At 42.0% G+C, this 19486-nt stretch overlaps 1 protein-coding gene across 5 annotated transcripts in view; it reads right to left on the reverse strand.

The window, feature by feature from the left end:
- OSBPL9 (oxysterol binding protein like 9) overlaps positions 1 to 19486 on the reverse strand; it is a 146754-nt gene that overhangs the window by 66571 nt on the left and 60697 nt on the right. For 4 of the 5 annotated variants that reach the window (XM_077825427.1, XM_077825426.1, XM_077825431.1 and 1 more), the window contains 2 exons: positions 12280 to 12375; positions 6588 to 6635 (listed from right to left, as the gene is read on the reverse strand). In XM_077825427.1, coding sequence (XP_077681553.1) covers positions 6588 to 6635; positions 12280 to 12375 — 144 coding nt within the window. The remainder of the gene's footprint in view (positions 1 to 6587; positions 6636 to 12279; positions 12376 to 19486) is intronic. The other variant, XM_077825428.1, reaches the window with a different exon arrangement.

Genomic DNA, 19486 nt, shown 5'->3' on the forward strand with positions numbered 1-19486 from the left:
GGCTGGGTGTGTGTGAGGAGGGTTCATGGGTCAGGGCAGAGGGCTGGGTGCTTTAGCTGGGGTTGTGGGGGCGCTCCCAGCCCCCTGCCCAGAGCAGCTCACGGCAGGGGGCTGGAGGGAATATGTCAATTCCACCCCCTTCCCCAAGGTCCCCGGAGCAGAGAGCACGCTGCGGCCCCGCTTTTCCCTCTCCCACTCCATGGCAAGGGCAGTCAGCTGATTGGTCGCAGGGAGGGAGAGGAGGAGGGGCAGGAACCATGCACGCTAGGGGAAGAGGCAGGGAGAGAGGGAAGCTTGCCTGCCCTGCAAGGAGAGAGCGGTGGGCAGAGAAGAGCGGGCTGGGCCGGATTTTTAATTGCGCACTGCTGTCCCCAGCAGACAGCAGCGTGCCATTAAAAATTTGATTGCGTGCCGTCTTTGGCATGCGTGCCATAGGTTGCCGACCCCTGGATTAGAGTGTTTGTACTTTTGCTAATTGTGCTAATAAAAATATTACAAGGACAGAACGCCTTTCCAAACTGTGACTGTCTCACTCGTGCACACCAGGATTCTTGTAATAACTAATATTTCTGGGTCTGGAAATGGGGCAGAACCTGCTAAACTACCAAGTGTTCTCTGGATTCTCTAATCAATGTACTAATACAGAATTGACAGACTAGGCAACAGTTCCTTTCTCTGGTAATACCGCCACTGAGATTTTGATATTGATGACTTGTCATGTTCTTACATAACAGAACAACAACATTTGCTCTTATACGGTTGTGACGTTATCTGATTAAAATATGACCATGTAGATCACTGTTGCTACCACTGTTATATAATTGCAACCAATCTTGTAAAAAGGTTGTCAAGTAAGGTGCCTATGGAAAGGATATGATTTGCTGAATATGATTATGCTATTTGTATGCATGTATCATTTTTGTATTTCAAATTTCGAGTATTGGCTCTAAACTTGTATTTCAAATGTTTGCTCCAGGTGTAATGCCCACAAGGTATTTAGCCTGCACATCATGAAGGGACTATTCAAATTAAGTGGCTCATCAAGGAATACAACTCCTAATGGACCATGGGAGACGCCTATCTACACTTAATGGACTTTCCTGCTATTACTAAGTGAAATCATGCTTGGACATTTGACTTGCCCATGTGACTCCAAACTCCCATCTTTTACCTGCAATTTTCCACCACCTGTGCTGAGGGCTTTGTTTGAAACAATGGATTTCCCTCCACATGGCAGAAGCTATAAAAGGCACTGGAAACACCTCCATTTTACCTCCTTCCTGCTCAAATCTCTGGATTATGAATTTATACTAATGGGAGCATTCTAACCAAAGGACTGAGGACCTTCCAATGATTTGGAAGCAACCAGAGACTTGACTTAAGCCAGCAGTTTATTCCGTCACTGCTACAAGCCTGAACCAAGAACTTTGCAATTATAGTATGTATTGGATTCCTTTAACTAGTTTTAACTCTCTCACCTTTCTTTCTTTCTTTTTATAAATAAACCTTTAGATTTTAAATACTAAAGGATTGGTGTGAATTTTGGGTAAAATCTCAGTTATATATTGCCCTGGGTATGTGGCTGATCCTTTGGGATCAAAAGAACCTTTCATTTGATTAAACTGGTTGTAAAGAACCACATCTTAAAATCTAGTGTTTTTGGTGGTGATACAAGGACTGGAATGCCTAACGAAACTGCAGCTCTAACTTCTTGTTAGCCAGTGTGGTGAAACAGAAGTTTACTCTTGTTGCTGGTTTGGTATATCCTAAGGGAGAATAACCACCAGTTTTGGGGTGTATCTGCCCTATTTCTCAGCAGTTTGTCCTGAACTTGATATTCTCAGTTGTGACCCACGGAGGCACGGTTACAACAGTGCTTTCATCCATAGATCTCAAAACTCTTTATTAAAAAGAGGTTAATGTATCTCTACCCCCATTTTACAGATGTGGAAACTGAGGCACTGACAAAAAATGATTTATGCTAGGTCACACAGCAAGTCAGCACTAGAGCCATGAACAGAATCCAGGTCACCCGACTCCCAGTCCTCTGCCCTAATTGCAGGACCCCAATCTTCCTTTTTATGCATTATGCTGACCCCTTGCAAACAGGCAAACTGCAGAAGGGACTGGCTATGTACACTTCTACCAACTTTTTCCCCTTTTACATTATACTCCCACACCTCCCCCGCTGTCCCTCCACACAGAGTACTGGTTAGAATCTCTTATATTTTAAAAATATAAAAAAAAGAAGGTACTGTTTATTAAGTCTCCCCTCTTCTTAGTCCCTAAAAAGAGGCTGTAGTAAGGGCATTAATTCCATTCCTTATGATCATATGAATAAATAACCTTACTTGTCTAAGGCTGTGTCTACACTGCCACTTTCGTCGTTCAGGAGTACGAACAAACATCCCCCTCAGCAACAAAAGTTATAGCACTGAAAAAGGCCGGTATAGACAGAGTTTTATCGCTGGGAGCCATGCTCCCATGGGGTGGGGTTTTACTTATTTATTTATATTTTATTTTAATTAATTGCCAGGAGAGCTCTCCCCTGGTGATAAAGCGTGTCTACACTACCCATGTCACAGCGCAGCCGTGGCCGCGCTGTAACATGGGCATTGTAGACATACCCTAAGTCTGAAGCTCTAAAGAGAAAAAGATAGACCCTAGGGTAAGAGACAAAACAAGTTCTCAAGACTTGTTTGTTTTTAAGAGGTTATCTATTTTTAACCAGACAACATGATATTATAGCTTCATTTGTTTTGTGACCCAAAATAATGGTAATTTGTAATCTCTTCAGAGCATTCCTATTTGCCATAAATCCATACCAAAAGGTCAATTAGAAAAAAAACTTTACATCTATAGCATAGCAGTAAAATCACAATTCCCAACAGAAAGAAAGGCTTTGGGGACAGAACCTACAATAGCTGAAACTAAAATGAAGAGGCAACTGCCATTTCAGGGTTCAGTTACAGTAATAATTGTAAGAACTGGTACATTACTGGTTAACCCGAAGAAAGACAAAATTAGTTAAAGATGCCTTCCAAAATAATTATTTTTAGACTCTCCACTAAATTAACAATTAGGATACATTTAAATTAAGGCTGCCAAGTGATTAAAAAAATTAATTGCAATTAATCGCACTAATAACAGAATACCATTTATTTAAATATTTTTGGATGTTTTCTACATTTTGAAATATACTGATTTCAATTACACAGAGTACAAAGTGTACAGTGCTCACTTTATATGTATTTTTATTACAAGTATTTGCACTGTAAAAGAACAAAAAATAATATTTCTCAATTCACCTAATAAAAGTACTGTAGTGCAATCTCTTTATCATGAAAATTGAATGTACAAATGTAGAATTACATTAAAACACCCTGCACTCAAAAACAAAAGAATGTAAAACTTCAGACCTACAAGTTCACTCAGCCCTACTACTTCTTGTTCAGCCAATCACCAACACAAGCAAGTTTGTTTACATTTGCAGGAGATAATGCTGCCTGCTTCTTTTTTTACAATGTCGCCTGAAAGTGAGGACAGGTGTTCTCATGGCACCGTTGTAGCCAGTGTCAAGATATTTATGTGCCAAATGCACTAAAGATTGATATGTCCCTTCATGCTTCAATCACCATTCCAGGTGACATGCGTCCATGCTGATGACAGATTCCACTCGATAACAATCCAAAGCAGTGTAGACTGACACATGTTCATTTTCATTATCTGAGTCAGATGCCACCAGCAGAAGGTTGATTTTCTTTTTTGGTGGTTCGGGTTCTGTAGTTTCTGCACCGGAGTGTTGCTCTTTTAAGACTTCTGAAACCATGCTCCACACCTCACCCCTCTCAGATTTTGGAAGGCACTTCAGATTCTTAAACTTTGGGTCCAGTGCTGTAGCTATCTTTAGAAATCTCACATTGGTCCCTTCTTTGCATTTTGTCAAATCTGCAGTGAAAGTGTTCTTCAAATGAACAACATGTGTGGGATCATCATCCGAGACAGCTAAAACTTGAAATATATGGCAGAAGGTGGGTAAAACAGAGCAGGAGACGGGAGATACCAACTGAGCGCCTGCGTCCCGACCAGGCACTGCTATCAAAAATCTCTGATCAATAGCGCCGGGACGCACCAACACCAAGAGTGGAGCACCCACAGGGACAGCACTCGAAGAAGAACAATGACTATCTGACATCTATTTGTAAAAGCATCCTAGATACTACCTATCATATTATCATAAAGTGATTGCCTGGCAGTACCGGAAAGAGACTTTTTCCATCTGAAAAAACAGGTTGTGCTCAATTGTTTAGAAGGTCATTATTTCACGGCTCTTTGCAATACTAAACAATGCTTGACCCAATGCTCAAAGCTAATTAGTTTTGGTTCACATTTCCAATCCTGCCCTGCATATAAACACCATATTGAGTTTCAAAAGAAATTACAGGATACTAAAAATGCCTGACTTTGGTCTGCTGGAACACAACAGCTAACTTGAGTTCAAACAGTTCATCTTGAAACAACACTTTCACTCTGCTTTGATTCCAACTGAAAAGAAAACCTGTCTTCTGATTGCCCATTTAAACTTATGAATCGTTCAAGAAAACATGGAAAGAAAAAAAACAAACAGGCTTCTGCTAGAATTTTTAATGAAGACCTAGCGGGAAAGAGTGTAGAATGGATTTCCAGCTGCATAACTTTCCCTCAAACCGTATCTCTGTGGAACAATTGCTTAGCCGAAGTATAGTGAAAAGCTTAATCCTTATCTAAGGAAACAGAAGCATTAAGCTGCTGCCAAAGAATTCCTTACCTGTTTTAGCCCAAAGGGATAGGGAGGTTCAATTTAAAAAAAAGTGATGCTTTTTGTTTGTTTTAAATGGGGAAGAAGTGGAATCTGTAGTAAAAACATTATTGATACAACATTTAAAAACAAAAATCTCTGAAGAAGGGTAAACTGGGCTCCTCTTTGAAATCATAAGTCTTCCTGTTCCACTGATGTATGCCTTGCTCAGGCTAAATATGAAAATGCATCCTCTAGCTGTAACACAATCCTTGAAGAAGTCTCCAAGGATTAAAAAAGTGACTCAAATGCTTCTTACTGTCACAGGGAAGGCTAATGTACTTCCTGAGCTGCATGAGCGCAGCTGGACAGAGGTAAAAAGTGAAGGAATAATTTTCGAGTTAAAAAACAAACAAAAAAAAAATCAGTTCTGTTCTTGCAGTTGCTTGTTCAGAGACTAGCCAAGCATGTTTGAACTGAGCAACAAATACATTTTAAAATCTGTACATACCACCAAGAAGTGGACAGAAAGCTCAACGCATAAGATTGCTAATCTGCCAGTATGACCATCAGACATGAAGAGGAACATATACAAAGTCACATCCTTTACATAATATTATGCGAGGAAGCATCAAACTGTACTCAAACAGTAATACTGAAAAGAAGAAGCTTTACTTTTAAATACAAGGGAAAACTCAGAGAAATAGGTACAAAACACACAAAAATTCCCAAATCCAACTATTTTAACATTACAGTGACAGTGCAATAATTATAATTGAGCAATAGCTTTAACTTTAATTCCCTATTTCCAGGTATTAAAGTTCACAAGCTAATTTTTTTGTTTTGAAACATTCTTTCCTTCCCACTCTCCCAAGAAAAAAAAGTCTGATAAAACATTTGTCTTTATTAAAAATAGCAATTTGTGACACTTTGTTCTACTGCCATGCTTCCAAAAATGACACTGGACGGGAGCAGATATATTCATCAGCTTTTGAAGTGAGCTATAGCCTGGCTGAAAGTTTCATGTTTTGTATTCTCTGGATGACATTGCATTCTGGAGCATACAGCCCCAAAGCATGTGAATATGTTATAGACTGCACATTTACACAACCCTCCCTGACCAAAAAATCCTTTTGTTGGGGGTTGGGTAGCAAGAGAAGGGGGAAGAGAAATACGTGGAAGACCACCAGAAAGGATATACTCAGAGTGATCAAATGTAAAACTGGCTAGTCAGACTTTTCACAGGGTCTCTCTTAGCATATGGAGAGCTCTAAATATGTGCAGTGCAGAGCTCCAAATATGTGCACTGCTTAAAAAAAAAAAAAAACTAAAACCCCAGTGTGCTCCTTACATGCTTTTCCACTATGCTCGTTCAACCTATGACTTTCAAACATTGATGAATGAACCAAAATTTGGTTATTTTATACCAAAATTTCTTCAAATACGTCAATGACAGTTGTGCCAGAGGAGATGTGGGAGTTTTAAAATTATGCTGTGTTGTCCACACATCTAAAAAGGTATAAGAACCATTTCTTAAAAGAATGAAACTTTGTTTTAAAGCTTTAAAGGTGATATCTTAATGTTATAAAAATCTCATCCTATTATATAAAGTTATATTCCCCCAGTTATTCAGAATATGTAACTCCTGTAAAAAGTTCTAAACAAGACAGATCAAGAATTTATTTTTATCAACTGTAGATTAAAATCACGCTTAAAACATGATTCATAATTATATGAGATTAATGAAAAGGGAAACAAAATAATCAAAAATGTCAAAAAGGCCTATATATATAAGATAAAGTATACTTGCTTTTCTCTGTTCATCATCTATGCAGTGCTGAAGCTTCTCATCAAATAGCTAAAAAAAAAAAAATTGTGAAAATACTGCAAGTGCTGTTTTTTGTACATCAAACAGGTTGAAACTACAAAAAACCCCAGAGTTATTAACCTTCCATAACTGCTCTTCTTCGAGAGGTGGTGCTCATATCCATTCCAATATAGGTGTGCGCATGCCGCCTGCACCACCACCGTAAAGTTTTCCTCACTGGTATCCATCAGGTCAGCTCTGGTGCCTCTGGAGTTGCACCCTCATAGTGCCAGTATACACAGTCCTGCCATCCCGCTGCCCCCTCAGCTTCTTCTTGCCGGCTAACTCCTACAGAGGGGTCGGAAGGTGGGTTTTGAAATGGACGTGAGCAACGCATCTTGAGGAACAGCAGTTACAGAAGGTCAGCAACCATTTTTTCTTCAAGTGCTTGCTCATGTCCATTCCAACGTAGGTGACTCTCAAGCAGATGTAGGAGGGGGGCTTGGAGTTCAATGACAAGCAGACTGTAGAACCTCTCAGCCAAATCTGGCCCGCTGAGTGACAGCATAATGAGTTGCAAAAGTGTGGACCAAAGACTATGTTGCCACTCTACAGATACCCTGGATGGGAACTGTGACGTTGCACTCCATATGTTTTATGGAAATATGCTTATGACTGTAAATATAATGTAACTGAAATATGCTTTATGCAAAAGGTCTCTTGTAAAGTATCATAACAAAGGTTATAATCCACTGACTATATTCCTCCTATTTGTATGCATGTATTATTCTTGTATCTGAAGCTAGAAATATGAAGTATAACTCTGAGGTACTATTGTAATTATGCAGAGTGTAGGCCATTAATGGTGGTTTAGAATCTTGATAGCTCCCATTGCCTAGGACAATTGGTTGTAAATGATTTATTTACCTGCAAGCCTTCCTGTGTAAGTGTGGGCCAACCCAGGAAGAATGGAGTCTAGGGGTCTTACAGTGACATGTCACCATGTCACCGGATAACGAAATCCATCTTAAACCTGGTACTTTTCCATTTAGAAGGCGGGGTAGGGACCTACAGAGACAAAAGATTCCTGCCTTGTGCCAAAACTATAAAAGGGGGTGGAGCAGGACAAAAGGGACTGCAGTCATGAGAAAACTCCTGCTTACCACCTGAGATGTCTGCTGGAACTAACAAGAACCCATACTGGGGAAAGGACTGGGTCCAGACTGGGAAGGAGTCTAGTCTGTGAAAGAAGCTTATTGGAACATCTTTAAGGGTGAGATATTACCTGTAATCAGTTTCTTAATGTATTAGGCTTAGACTTGCGTGTTTTTGCTTTATTTTGCTTGGTGACTTATTTTGTTCTGTCTGTTATTATTTGAAACCACTTAAATCCTACTTTTTATACTTAAATAAAAGTGATTTTATTATTAATAAACCCAAAGTAATTAATACCTGGGGGAGCAAACAGCTGCGCGTCTCTCTCTGTCAGTGTTATAGAGGGCAGACAATTTATGAATTTACCCTGTATAAGCTTTATACAGAACAAAACAGATGTATTTGGGGTTTGGATCCCATTGGGAACTGGGTGTCTGGGTGCGGGAGATAACTGAAAACAGCTCAGCAGGTTGCCCAAGTCTGGTAAGAAGGAACTAATGGGATGGCAGAGCAGCAGGACCCTATATACTGGCGCTATGGGCACGACTCCATGGGGCACCAGAAGAGACCCAACGGATAGCACTGCAGGAAAACTTTCTGGGGGTGGTGCATACAGCGCACGCACACCTACACTGGAATGGACGTGAGCAAGCACTCAATGGAAAACTCTAGGATTTTGAAAACAAAACAAGTACAACCCAAGCAATATGACCCCCAACAACAATTCATTCATATTTATTTTAAAGTATTTGTGACATGGTGCCATTGTCATTCACATTCCACGGTTCCCTGCAACACTCACGCTCAGTTACTCAGGGCTCGTCTATACTGGCACTTTACAGTGCTGCAACTTTCTCGCTCAGGGGCGTGAAAAAACACTCCCCTGAGCACTGCAAGTTTCAGCGCTGTAAAGTACCAGTGTTGCTGCAACTACACAGCCAGATTAAAGCACTGCCGTGGCCAGCTCTTTAACACTGCTAGTGAAGACATGCCCTGAGGCTCAGTCTTTCAATTCCCATGCGGTCATTGTTCTGCAGTTGATTAAAAAGGTAGAGTTGATGAGATACATAGGGAGTTCCATTCAGCACTCTTTGGACAAAGAAGGCTGTTCTGATGTCAGGTTTTATAGGAAGAGTGAGTTACCATTTAAGAACAGACACATTGTTCAGAACACCTCCAGCAAACAGGCTTATCTGTTCTTTTCTCTTATCTGAGACGGATAGATATTTGGAGTAAGGACCCTGTTTAGCACTAGGTCTCTACAGAAGCTAGCACAATGGAGTCCCCAATCCTGATCAAGCATTCTGAGTCCTATCCTGATATAGATTTAGTATTAATAATTGCTGGTGCTTGTGCATCTGTCCCATAGCAATACATTACATAATGATTTCAAACTTTCCACCGTTCAAAAAAAGTCAGCTCACATTTACTTTTATCTTTAATACAGAAGAAAAATGAAATACAGGATTAAGATGAGAACTGGTAAAATTACTGGACAAACTTCACTGACAAGTTATTTTATTACAGTCTTAGCTTAGACAAATACACTAAATTACATTTTGAAAGCAGTCAAAAAGGCAGGACACATTTAATAAGTAGGTGTGGTAAGCAATTCAAGATATCTGTGAAAGTAATTTTCCCTCTGTTGATATTCAACCCTTCTTGTCAACTGTTGGGAATGGGCCACTTCCACCCTAATTGAATTGGCCTCGTTAGCACTGACCCCCCACTGGGTAAGGCAACACCCATCTTTTCATGTGCTGTATATTTATACCTGCTTACTGTATTTTCCACTCCATGCATCTGACAAAGTGGGTTATAGCCCATGAAACATTATGCCCAAATAAATTTCTTAGTCTCTAAAGTGCCACAAGGGCTCCTCGTTGTTTTTATTGATACAGACTAACACAGCTACCCCTCTGAAACCTCTGACCCATGGATATACTACTTCCCCTCTACCCCCCCAAAAGATCCCCGAAATTAATTTATAGAGTGTAAGTCTGATGGTCTGTGTTATATAGAAGGTCAATCTAAATGATCACAATGGTCCCTTCTGGCCTTAGACTCTATGACGACGTGCCAGACCAAAAAAAGGGATTTTGGCCATTAAACCTCCCAAATTTGATTTATGTGAAGGAGGAAAAAACTTCTGAAATCTATTTCAAGACTCAATGACACTTCACAAATATGATTCCACTTACAGACAGACAATTCTGCTTTAGTTTTTTAACTTTTCTGTTCATTACCTGGGACGTTTGCATGACCCCACAATTTTAGATCCTTAAGCATCGATCTGCTCCTACTAATTCAAATGCTGTAAAGGCAGCCAGTTTATACTGAGGAGCCCAACCGTTGACATTGGGAGCCATCCTAACATCTTACCAATAGCCCAAGGGCTGCACCTAATTTGAATACAACCATAATTTGTCCAAATTAAATGTAAAAAAAAAAAAAAAAAATAGTAGTTTGAATTTGTAACTCCCTTGAGAGATGAGTTAGAATTCACCATCAATAAAAACTAGAGGTTAATCAGATTCGTTCTTGCCCTGCAGAGAGAGGGTTAAGTGGGACAAAGGGTGCATTTTCTCTCTCCACAGATCTGTTTGGTTCTTAGACTGCATGTTGTATACCATGACCATACAGTAAAGATTCACACATACACACACACGCTTTTTCCCTCCAAAAAAGAGGACAGGGGAAGCAGAGGGGAGAGTCTGAAACATTTTAGTGCTTTAGTTTTCTGAGGCTATGTCTTCACTACCCACTGGATCAGCGGGCAGCGATCGATCCAGCGGGGATCAATTTATTGCGTCTAGTCTAGACTCGATAAATTGACCCCTGAACGCTCTCCTGTCGACTCCTGTACTCCAGCGCCACGAGAGGCACAGGCAGAGTCAACGGGGGAACAGCAGCAGTAGACTCACTACGGTGGAGACATCACGGTAAGTCGATCTAAGTACGTCGACTTCAGCTACGTTATTCACGTAGCTGAAGTTGCATAACTTAGATCGATCCCCCCCTCTAGTGTAGACTAGGGCTAAGTTACTTTCAGCTACCAAATTTAATAAGATATTGCAATGGAATAAAAAAAACCTCAAATGCTAGCTCCTCTCTAAAACTCAGCAAGTCACTTCTCCTATCCTTTCTTCTCTGGTGCCATACTTCCCATTCCTTGAATGCTGATATCTTGTTCTGCAAAACCCCATGCCTTAGTTTCTGTAAGTCTCTCCCCATCCCTTGTTTCTACTGTCCTCTCTCTCAACTATTGGTTTCAATCTTTTCTTCAGTCAGTCTCAGGTGACTGCTGAAGAGCACAGTTAGGCATATCCTTTCCTCCAGAGATGAATGCTGCCTGGGACGTTCTCCTCACCCCGCTGACATGACAGCAAGGGACAACGCTGTGTCCTAAATCATTAGGCTGTGGGCCAAGCTCTTTATTCTGTATGCCTCTCTCACTCAACTCCATCTTAGTGCACATACTCCTTTCCCACCAACAAGACCAAATTTGTGCTGATGCTCCCACACACAGTGCTTGCCCAAGAATATCAGCAAGAGAAGCAGAACATAACTGTAGAAGTCTTAATCAGTTTTAATCGGCTGGGTCAGGGGAAAATGTTGTATGCAGAAACTGCCAAAGTTGGATCTTCTGCTGTTTCCAATAGTGCGGTGGGAGATACGAGCTTGTCATTCCTCATCTTCCCCACCTAACCCCAAAACACATAAGCAGAACAGAAAAGTATTCCATTTTAGTTGCTCCTACAGAGCGATTTACCCATGGTCAAGTATCAGATTCACACAAATACAGCAGCAAAATTTCCTCAGCTGCCAACAACCCCAGTCAAGCACTATGTGCAGGAGCAACAGCACAGGCTGGATTCCTCTTCAGGGGGAAAAAAATTAGATGTCAAGAGCAGGATGATAATTTTAAGGATTCCATTACAAATTGAAATTCATTTATTTAACCCATCTCTGCCAATTCCCCAAGGTTAACTCACTGAATATAACAGAAGGCAAATTCTCTTAATGTTTGATAGAAACCCCATTTTGAAAGAAGGCATATATTTAAAGTTACTCTAATTTCTAACTCAATTTTACTTGAGTGATACATGCTTCCAAGATCTCCGTTCATCTCAACACAGAATTCTCTTCTCAAATTCAACATAGTTTTTAGTCTGAATTTTCATTGTTACTTTTTGTAATCGTCTCCTCATTTCAATATTCTTTTCTATGGTAGACCCAGAGAGCAAAGAAAAGAAAAGGATAAAACTGTCATTGGCAAACCCCAGGGATGAAAAATACTTAAGCGTTTGACAGGCTTCTCATATGGTCACATCTGCCTTAACTAATACATTCTCTCTCTTCTGCTTTTACTGTGTCAAATAATTTCTTCTCTGACACTGGATTGTGGCTCTGAAATATGGATGATTCCCCACCACAGCTGCCCATAGAACAGGGCCTGAGACAAGTTCCAGAGAAGACCCAAAGAGCACCTGACATTATTTACTATCTCTGTAGGTGCACAAGTGTTAGGTCAACATACCTTCAATTGGTCTATCAAGATCTGTAAATAAGCATCAGCCTCTGTAAGTTTCTTATCAAAATCCTGAACACTGGGAACAAATCCTGAATCCACACCCTACATATATTAAAAAAAAAAGAGAGAAAGAGACAAACAAATCAAATCTATAATAGTGTTTTTGAGCAATTTACTTGACTATATTTATTCATAACTGATGGGTAGTTAATAAAGGCTGCCTTATTTCTTTATATCACGTTGCATGTACCTAGATCAGAGGTGGGCCACATCCGGCCCACAGGACCGTCCTGCCCGGCCCCTGAGCTCCCAGCTGGAGTCCCCAGCCCCTCCCCTGCAACCCGAGCACACCGTTCCGCCAGCTCTCTAGCCGGCCGCTTTTGCTGGGCAGCACAGCGGTGTGGCTGGCTCCAGCATGGTAAGGGGGCAGGGAGTCCCGGGGCAGCAGTCAGGTGACAGGAAGCAGGAGGCGGTTGGATGGGTCAGGGGTTCTGGGGGCGGGGGAGACAAGTCAGGGGACAGGGAGCAGTTGGATGGGGTGGAGGTTTTGGGGGGGCGGTCAGGGGATGGGGAATTGGGGGGTGGGGGATTTGGATAGGGTGTGGGAGTCCAGGGGGGCTGTCAAGAGTCGGGAGTATGGATAGGGGTTGGGGCAGTCAGGGGACAGAGAGAAAGGGGGGGGTTGGGGTCCCGGGGGGCAGTTAGGGGCAGGGATCCCAGAAGGCGGTGGTCAGGGGACAAGGAGAATGGGGGTTGGATGGGTCAGGGGGGAGGAGTGGGAGGGGGCAAATAGGGGCAGGGGCCAGGCTGTTTGGGGAGGCACAGCCTTCCCTACCTAGCCCTCCATATACTTTTACAACCCTGATGTGGCCCTCGGGCCAAAAAGTTTGTCCACCCCGACCTAGATACATGTCAGAACATTTTAAACACAAGATGGTCTCCTGTTGTATTACAAGCAGTGCATATCGTGACATCCACAAATTGCCAGTAGTCTTCTTTGGTGCATGTATAGTTACCATACACTCATACTACCAAAGTTAAGTATGATTATTAAAAGATTACTTATTTATTTTTCATGTAGACATTTAAATTTCATTTGAAAGAAAAGTATAAATGAAATAATTTTCCTGTTTCAGTGCCAAACAACTATCACCAAATACCATTACACTGACGATGCCAGTCAACCAGCGCAACTGTTGGATGACTGCCCTTGTAACAGCTGAAGAAGTACTTTCATCAACCAAAAGCCAGCTTGATTCATAGACAAGTGGCCAAAGAATGAACAAACATGAATACTGAACTAACCTCTCACTATTAGAAATGGTCCCTCCTGTAAAGGATTTAAACCTCAGTAGGGCAGCTGGGAAATTTAAATAGATGGAAGTCCAGTTATTAACACCTTCTGAATGTGTACTCATTTGTATAACTATTACGGTATATAAAAATTCTAATCTCCATACGTACATGTAAAGATTTTTATTTTTCTGACTTGTGCTTTTAAGTTCTCCACTATAAAGCTGAATTAACATAGGGTTTGTATTTAATATTTTTCCTTCTTAAACAGAAATTGTCTGTGTTAAAATAACTGTTCCAGACTGGAACACCACATCTTTAATGGGAAAGGAAAATGGTGGATTTGTGAAGTTGAGTACTTCTCTTTTTATGCACGTAGCAGGTTTATAAAGCATGGGTTTCTTTTTTTTTTTTTTTTTTGGGGGGGGGGTTTGTTTTAAGTAGAGGATAAGCTCTTTCAGCATATTAAAACAGCTACAACTAGCAGATCTGAGGCTGAAGGGTGTTATTTCTGACCATACCCAACGTAGAAAATTAAGCCTCTCCCAAACTATTATTTATACAGTATCATCAATGCAAGCAGCAGTTTACAGATCAATAAGAAAGCATTCCTGACTTGAAGAACTTTAAAATGTATATCAAGACACATGACAAAATCAGATAAAAACCTGGAGGGAAGCGGCAGAAGAAAGGACAGACAAGTGTTACAACAGTAACATAATATGGAAGTTTTGAATACTAATGAATAGGGCCCTACCAAATTCACGGCCATGAAAAAAGCATCATGGACTGTGAAATCTGGTCTCCCCCATGAAATCTGTTTTTTGGTGTACCTTTACCCTGTACTATACAGACTTCACCGGGGAGATCAGCGTTTTTCAACCTGGGGGTCCTGACCCAAAAGGAGGTTGTTGTAGGAGGGTTGCGGTATTGCCACCCTTACTTCTGTGCTGCATTCAGAGCTGGGTGGCCAGAGAATGGCAGCTGCTAGCCAGGTGACCAGCTCTGAAGGCAGCATGCTGCCAGCAGCAGTGCAGAAGTAAGGTTGGTAATACTGCAACCCCCCTACAATAACCTTGTGACCCTCCCCCAACAGTTCCCTTTTGGGTCAGGATCCTTACAGTTACAACACCATGAAATTTCAGATTTAAATATCTGAACTCATGAAGTTTACTATTTTTAAAATCCTATGACTGTGAAATTGACCGAAATGGATGGTGAATTTGGTAGGGTACAGTAGGGGACGACTAAGGAATGGATATATAGGGTAACAAATAAAGGTTCCTCATCTGTAACCAGAGGGGGGCTTTGGTTGGTTGGTTGGTTTTTAGTTGACCTCTTCACATTCAGACTCTTGGGTATGCATCAACAGCGTAGCATGGACCATTGGTACACTCCCAAGAGTCTGAATTTATCAATGCCACTCAAAAAAAGCATTTAAAATATATTCTTGGATTTTCTGTGAATGCCATAGGCAAATTAAATTCTACATTTTTATGTAATTCTCTCCCACACTGCTAGTTTTGTCAACACAGGTTGGTTCATTTTTTGTAGAAGATTGGTCTAGCACATAAAAAAAAACTTTGTTGGTGTCCTTAGAGAGGACGGGGATACTATTATATGCAATGTAAAAATGACTCATTTATATCAGAATCTGCAAAACTGATTATTTGTTATGCAAACACATTCTTTCATGCTAATACAAAAACTAAAAATACTGATTTACGAGAGATCATTTTTTATCTGCCTGCCAAGTCTTGAACTGAGCTACAAAATGAGGCCCTGATCCTGCACACTGTTCTCATAAGGATCTACCCAAATGGTACAGCTTGTAAGATGAGTGCATTCTTCAGCCAGACAATCCATACTGGCCAAGTTTAAACACCAGCATTTTGAAGCAATGGCTGAAAATGGGGGAAACACTTACTGATCATTGCTCCAATAAAAAAACCCAAATCCTCTTAACACCCTGATGTAACAACTAAGTGAGCCAAGTAATTCTTGGTGAGGGATTTACTTGTGATAGTGATCTGATATACAGCTACAACTACATAAAAATGAGTACAGTAAAAACTTTATCCGGCATGTTGGGAGAACGGGGGGTGCCAGTTAGTCAAAAATTCCGATTAACTATGAGTTATACTTACCGATGGAGGGAGGGAGTTTGAGTGCAGGAGGGAGCCCAGGGCTGGGGCGTGGGAGGGGTTTTGGGGTGCTGGATCTGGGTGGCACTCACCTCAGGCAGCTCCCTGCAAGTGGTGACATGTCACTGCTGCTCCTAGGCGGAGGTGTGGCCAAGCAGCTCTGCGCACTACCTCCACCTGCGGGCGCCCCTCCCCCCCCCACAACTCCCATTAGCCGCAGTCCCTGGCCAATGGGAGCTGTGAAGTCAGCGGTGGGGGCAGCACACAGACAGAGGTGGGCAAACTACGGCCCACGGGACCGTCCTGCCCGGCCCTTGAGCTCCTGGCTGGGGAGGCTAGCCCCCAGCCCCTCCCGTGCTGTTTCCCCTGCCCCGCAGCCATGCTGTCACTCAGGCAGCACAGCTTTCTCCGGCTGGTCAGCGGGGTTTGCGAGCTCCTGCTACTCTGAGCTGCATGGTAAGGGGGCGGGGACATTGGTTAAGGGGCAGGGGGTCCTGGGGAGCATTCAGGGGATGGGGGTGGTTGGATGGGGCAGAGGTTCTGGGGAGGACGGTCCGAGGACAGGGAGCAGTTGGATGGGGTGGAGGTTCGGAGCGGCGGTCAGGAGACAGGGGGTGGTTTGATAAGTGTGGAAGTCCTGGGGAGTCTGTCAGCGGGTGGGGGTGTGGATAGGGGTCGGGGCAGTCAGGGGCGGGGAACAGGAGGGGTTGGATAGGGGGTGGGGTCCTGGGGGGCCTGTCACCAGGCAGGGGTGTGGACAGGGGTCGGGGCAGTCAGGGGACGGGGGGTTGGATAAGGGGCAAGGGGTCCTGGGGGGCAGTCAGGGGACAGGGAGCAGGGGGCGGTTGGATGAGGCGGAGGTTCTGGGGAGTGGGGTCAGTCAGGGGATTGGGGGGGGGGGTGTTTGGATAGGCGTGGGAGTCCCGGGGGCCTTGTCGGGGGTGTGGGTGTGGACAGGGGTCAGGGCAGTCAGGGGACACGGGGGGTTGGATAGGTGGTGGGGGGTGTTGGATGGGTTGGGATTCTGAGGGGGGCAGGAAGTGGGAGGGGGTGCATAGGGGGCAGGAGCCAGGCTGTTTGGGGAGGCACAGCCTTCCCTACCTGGCCCTCCATACAGTTTTGCATGTGGCCCTTGGGCCAAAAAGTTTGCCCACCCCAATCTAGGAGCAGCAGGAACATGCTGCCGCTTGCGGGGAGCTTCCCAAGGTGAGCGCTGCCCGGATCCAGCGCCCCAAAATGCCAGTTTCTAGAGCTTTCCGATTAGTAAAGTGCCGGATAACACAGCTTTTACTGTACTGTGCTTCATGGCTAAAGGAAGAGAACACTATCTAGCAGACAGTGACACCATAACTGCTGCAAATGGTCTAGCACTCTCAGATAAAAATTTCTGCTATACCAGTACAAGTAAGACTTTATGTATCAAACCTTCTTGAACTACAGAAGATTCCTGGTGAAGACGCTGCACTATGTATCATTAACATGACAGCACAGAATACTGTGCAAGCACAGGTTTCAGAGTAACAGCTGTGTTAGTCTGTATTCGTAAAAAGAAAAGGAGTACTTGTGGCACCTTAGAGACTAACCAATTTATTGGTTAGTCTCTAAGGTGCCACAAGTACTCCTTTTCTTTTTGTGCAAGCACAGTCTTTATACTACCTAAAACTGCTAATTTTTTACTGCAGTCACAAGCCAAAATATTAATACATGAATCGCATGGTATTTATAGTGGTGAGTTTAGGATAAAAGGCCATTTCCAAGTACCAGGCTCTTAGTGCTAAAAGAAAATCCCATTTATATATATGATTTATTTTTGTATGTTATATAATATTTCTTGAAATGTTTAAATATACAGTAAAACTCACAAAAATAATTTTATAAGAAAAACCAACTCACCACCAGCAGGGGAAAAATAATAAAACCAAGTATAGAAACCTAGCGAGCAAAGAGATAGGGTTTTATTTCTAAGCATAATTAGGAGTTGGTTTGGAGAGACCAACAGATGCATACAAAGCTGTAGTATTTCACCAACCTGCTTTTGGTTTGTCTATTCCAGGGCAATTAAGATGCAGCCTGATAATCTGACAAACAAACCTACTGCTTTGTTCATGAAATACTGCTAATTTAGATGGGATTGTTTTAAAGGAAGAGTGAAAGATGTTTAGAAAATTATAAACTCAAGGTCAGCAATTTCCACAGCAAGATTATTATACAAGATACTACAAGTACAATTCAATGGTTCAGGTTTGGTTGTTGTCAGGCCATATTTGCAGGGCACAGTACACAAACAAGACAGACTTGAGTGGCAGGATTATTTTAATGCTTCTTGATTTGGCTATTAGAGAATATACTGGGGAGAGGAAAGTCTCTCTCTTTCTCTATGTGTAAATAAGGCTTCACAAGAAATAAATTAATGAAAATCAATGGAATGTTTCAAAAAGGTTCAGTACGATTACCAGAGGTTGCAAGATGCTATATAAAAAGATGTTTTGTCACCTGAATTTACAACCATCACCAATGATTTTTTTAAGATGCTGGTTTTGTTTCTCCATTTACGTACATTTTCAGATTTGGAAGTCTTTTAATAAAAAAGTGAGCTCAACAAGATGTTTTAGATCTTTAGAAATATGCGGATTCAGATTTTCAATTAAAACCCTTATCAGTTGAGCAAGATGTTAAAAAAAGTGTATACATTCCCCATCCCCCAAATAACCAGTACTGATTATGTTGTAATTTAAATTCAGTTTAAGGAAGCGACGTACAGTATTTGCCAGATATAGAAGGGGAGATTGCGGAAATGACAGGACTGCAATATACAGAATAGTTTTAAAAGGTGGAAATCTTCCATTAAAAAAATACTATTCCTCAAACTTTCAGTTTTGTTTCCTAACATTCACAGGGTGAATGGAAAGAAATTAAACTAGTCTAATATTCATTGTACTGATACTTTGTGTAGTCCTTTTCTATATATCAACATATACAAAAGTTTCTAGTAATATGCTTGAAAAAGAAGAAACCTAGAACTTTTATATATCACACATGAGATCCTTTTCCTTACTTCTCTAGTAACTTTTGATCCCCAAAATTGCTTTTAGACCACTGAAGTAGAATTCGGAGCTTCTCATTCTGCCTGCCCCAAAACACAAGATTCGGTGGCTGGAAGTTGATGCTACACAAATTCAAACTGGAAATTTGGCGCAAATTTAAAGTAATGGTAATTAGCCATTGGAACAATTTACCAAGTGTTGCAGTGGATTCTCCATTACTGGAAATTTTTAAATTAAGATTGGATTTCTTTCTAAAAGATATGTACTAGTTCAATGGTTCTCAAACAGAGTTGCAACCCCATTTTAATGGGGTCGCTAGGACTGGCATTAGATTTGCTGAAGTCCAGGGCTGGAGCCCCACCACCCGGGACTAAAACCAAAACCCAAGGGTTTCAGCCCTACGCGGCAGCGCTCAGGTTACAGATCCCCCATCCAGGGCTGAAGCTCTTTGGCTTCAGCCCTGCCGCTCGGTGCAGCACAGCTTGGATGGGCTCAGATATCTATACGACCCTCCTGGGGTTGTATAGTAAATGTTGTTGTCAGAGGGAGGTCGTGTTGCAATGAAGTTTGAGAACCCCTGCACTAGTTCAAAACAGAAATTAATTCAAGAAGTCCGATGGCCTGTGTTATGAAGAGTGTTCAGAGTAGATGATCACCCTGTTCCCTTACGGACATACAACCTATGAATCTATGAAGAACTGACCATGTGATGTACCTAAAAACAGACTGCAA

This window comes from Eretmochelys imbricata, chromosome 8 (genome assembly GCF_965152235.1).
Source record: "Eretmochelys imbricata isolate rEreImb1 chromosome 8, rEreImb1.hap1, whole genome shotgun sequence".
Lineage (NCBI taxonomy): Eukaryota > Metazoa > Chordata > Testudines > Cheloniidae > Eretmochelys > Eretmochelys imbricata.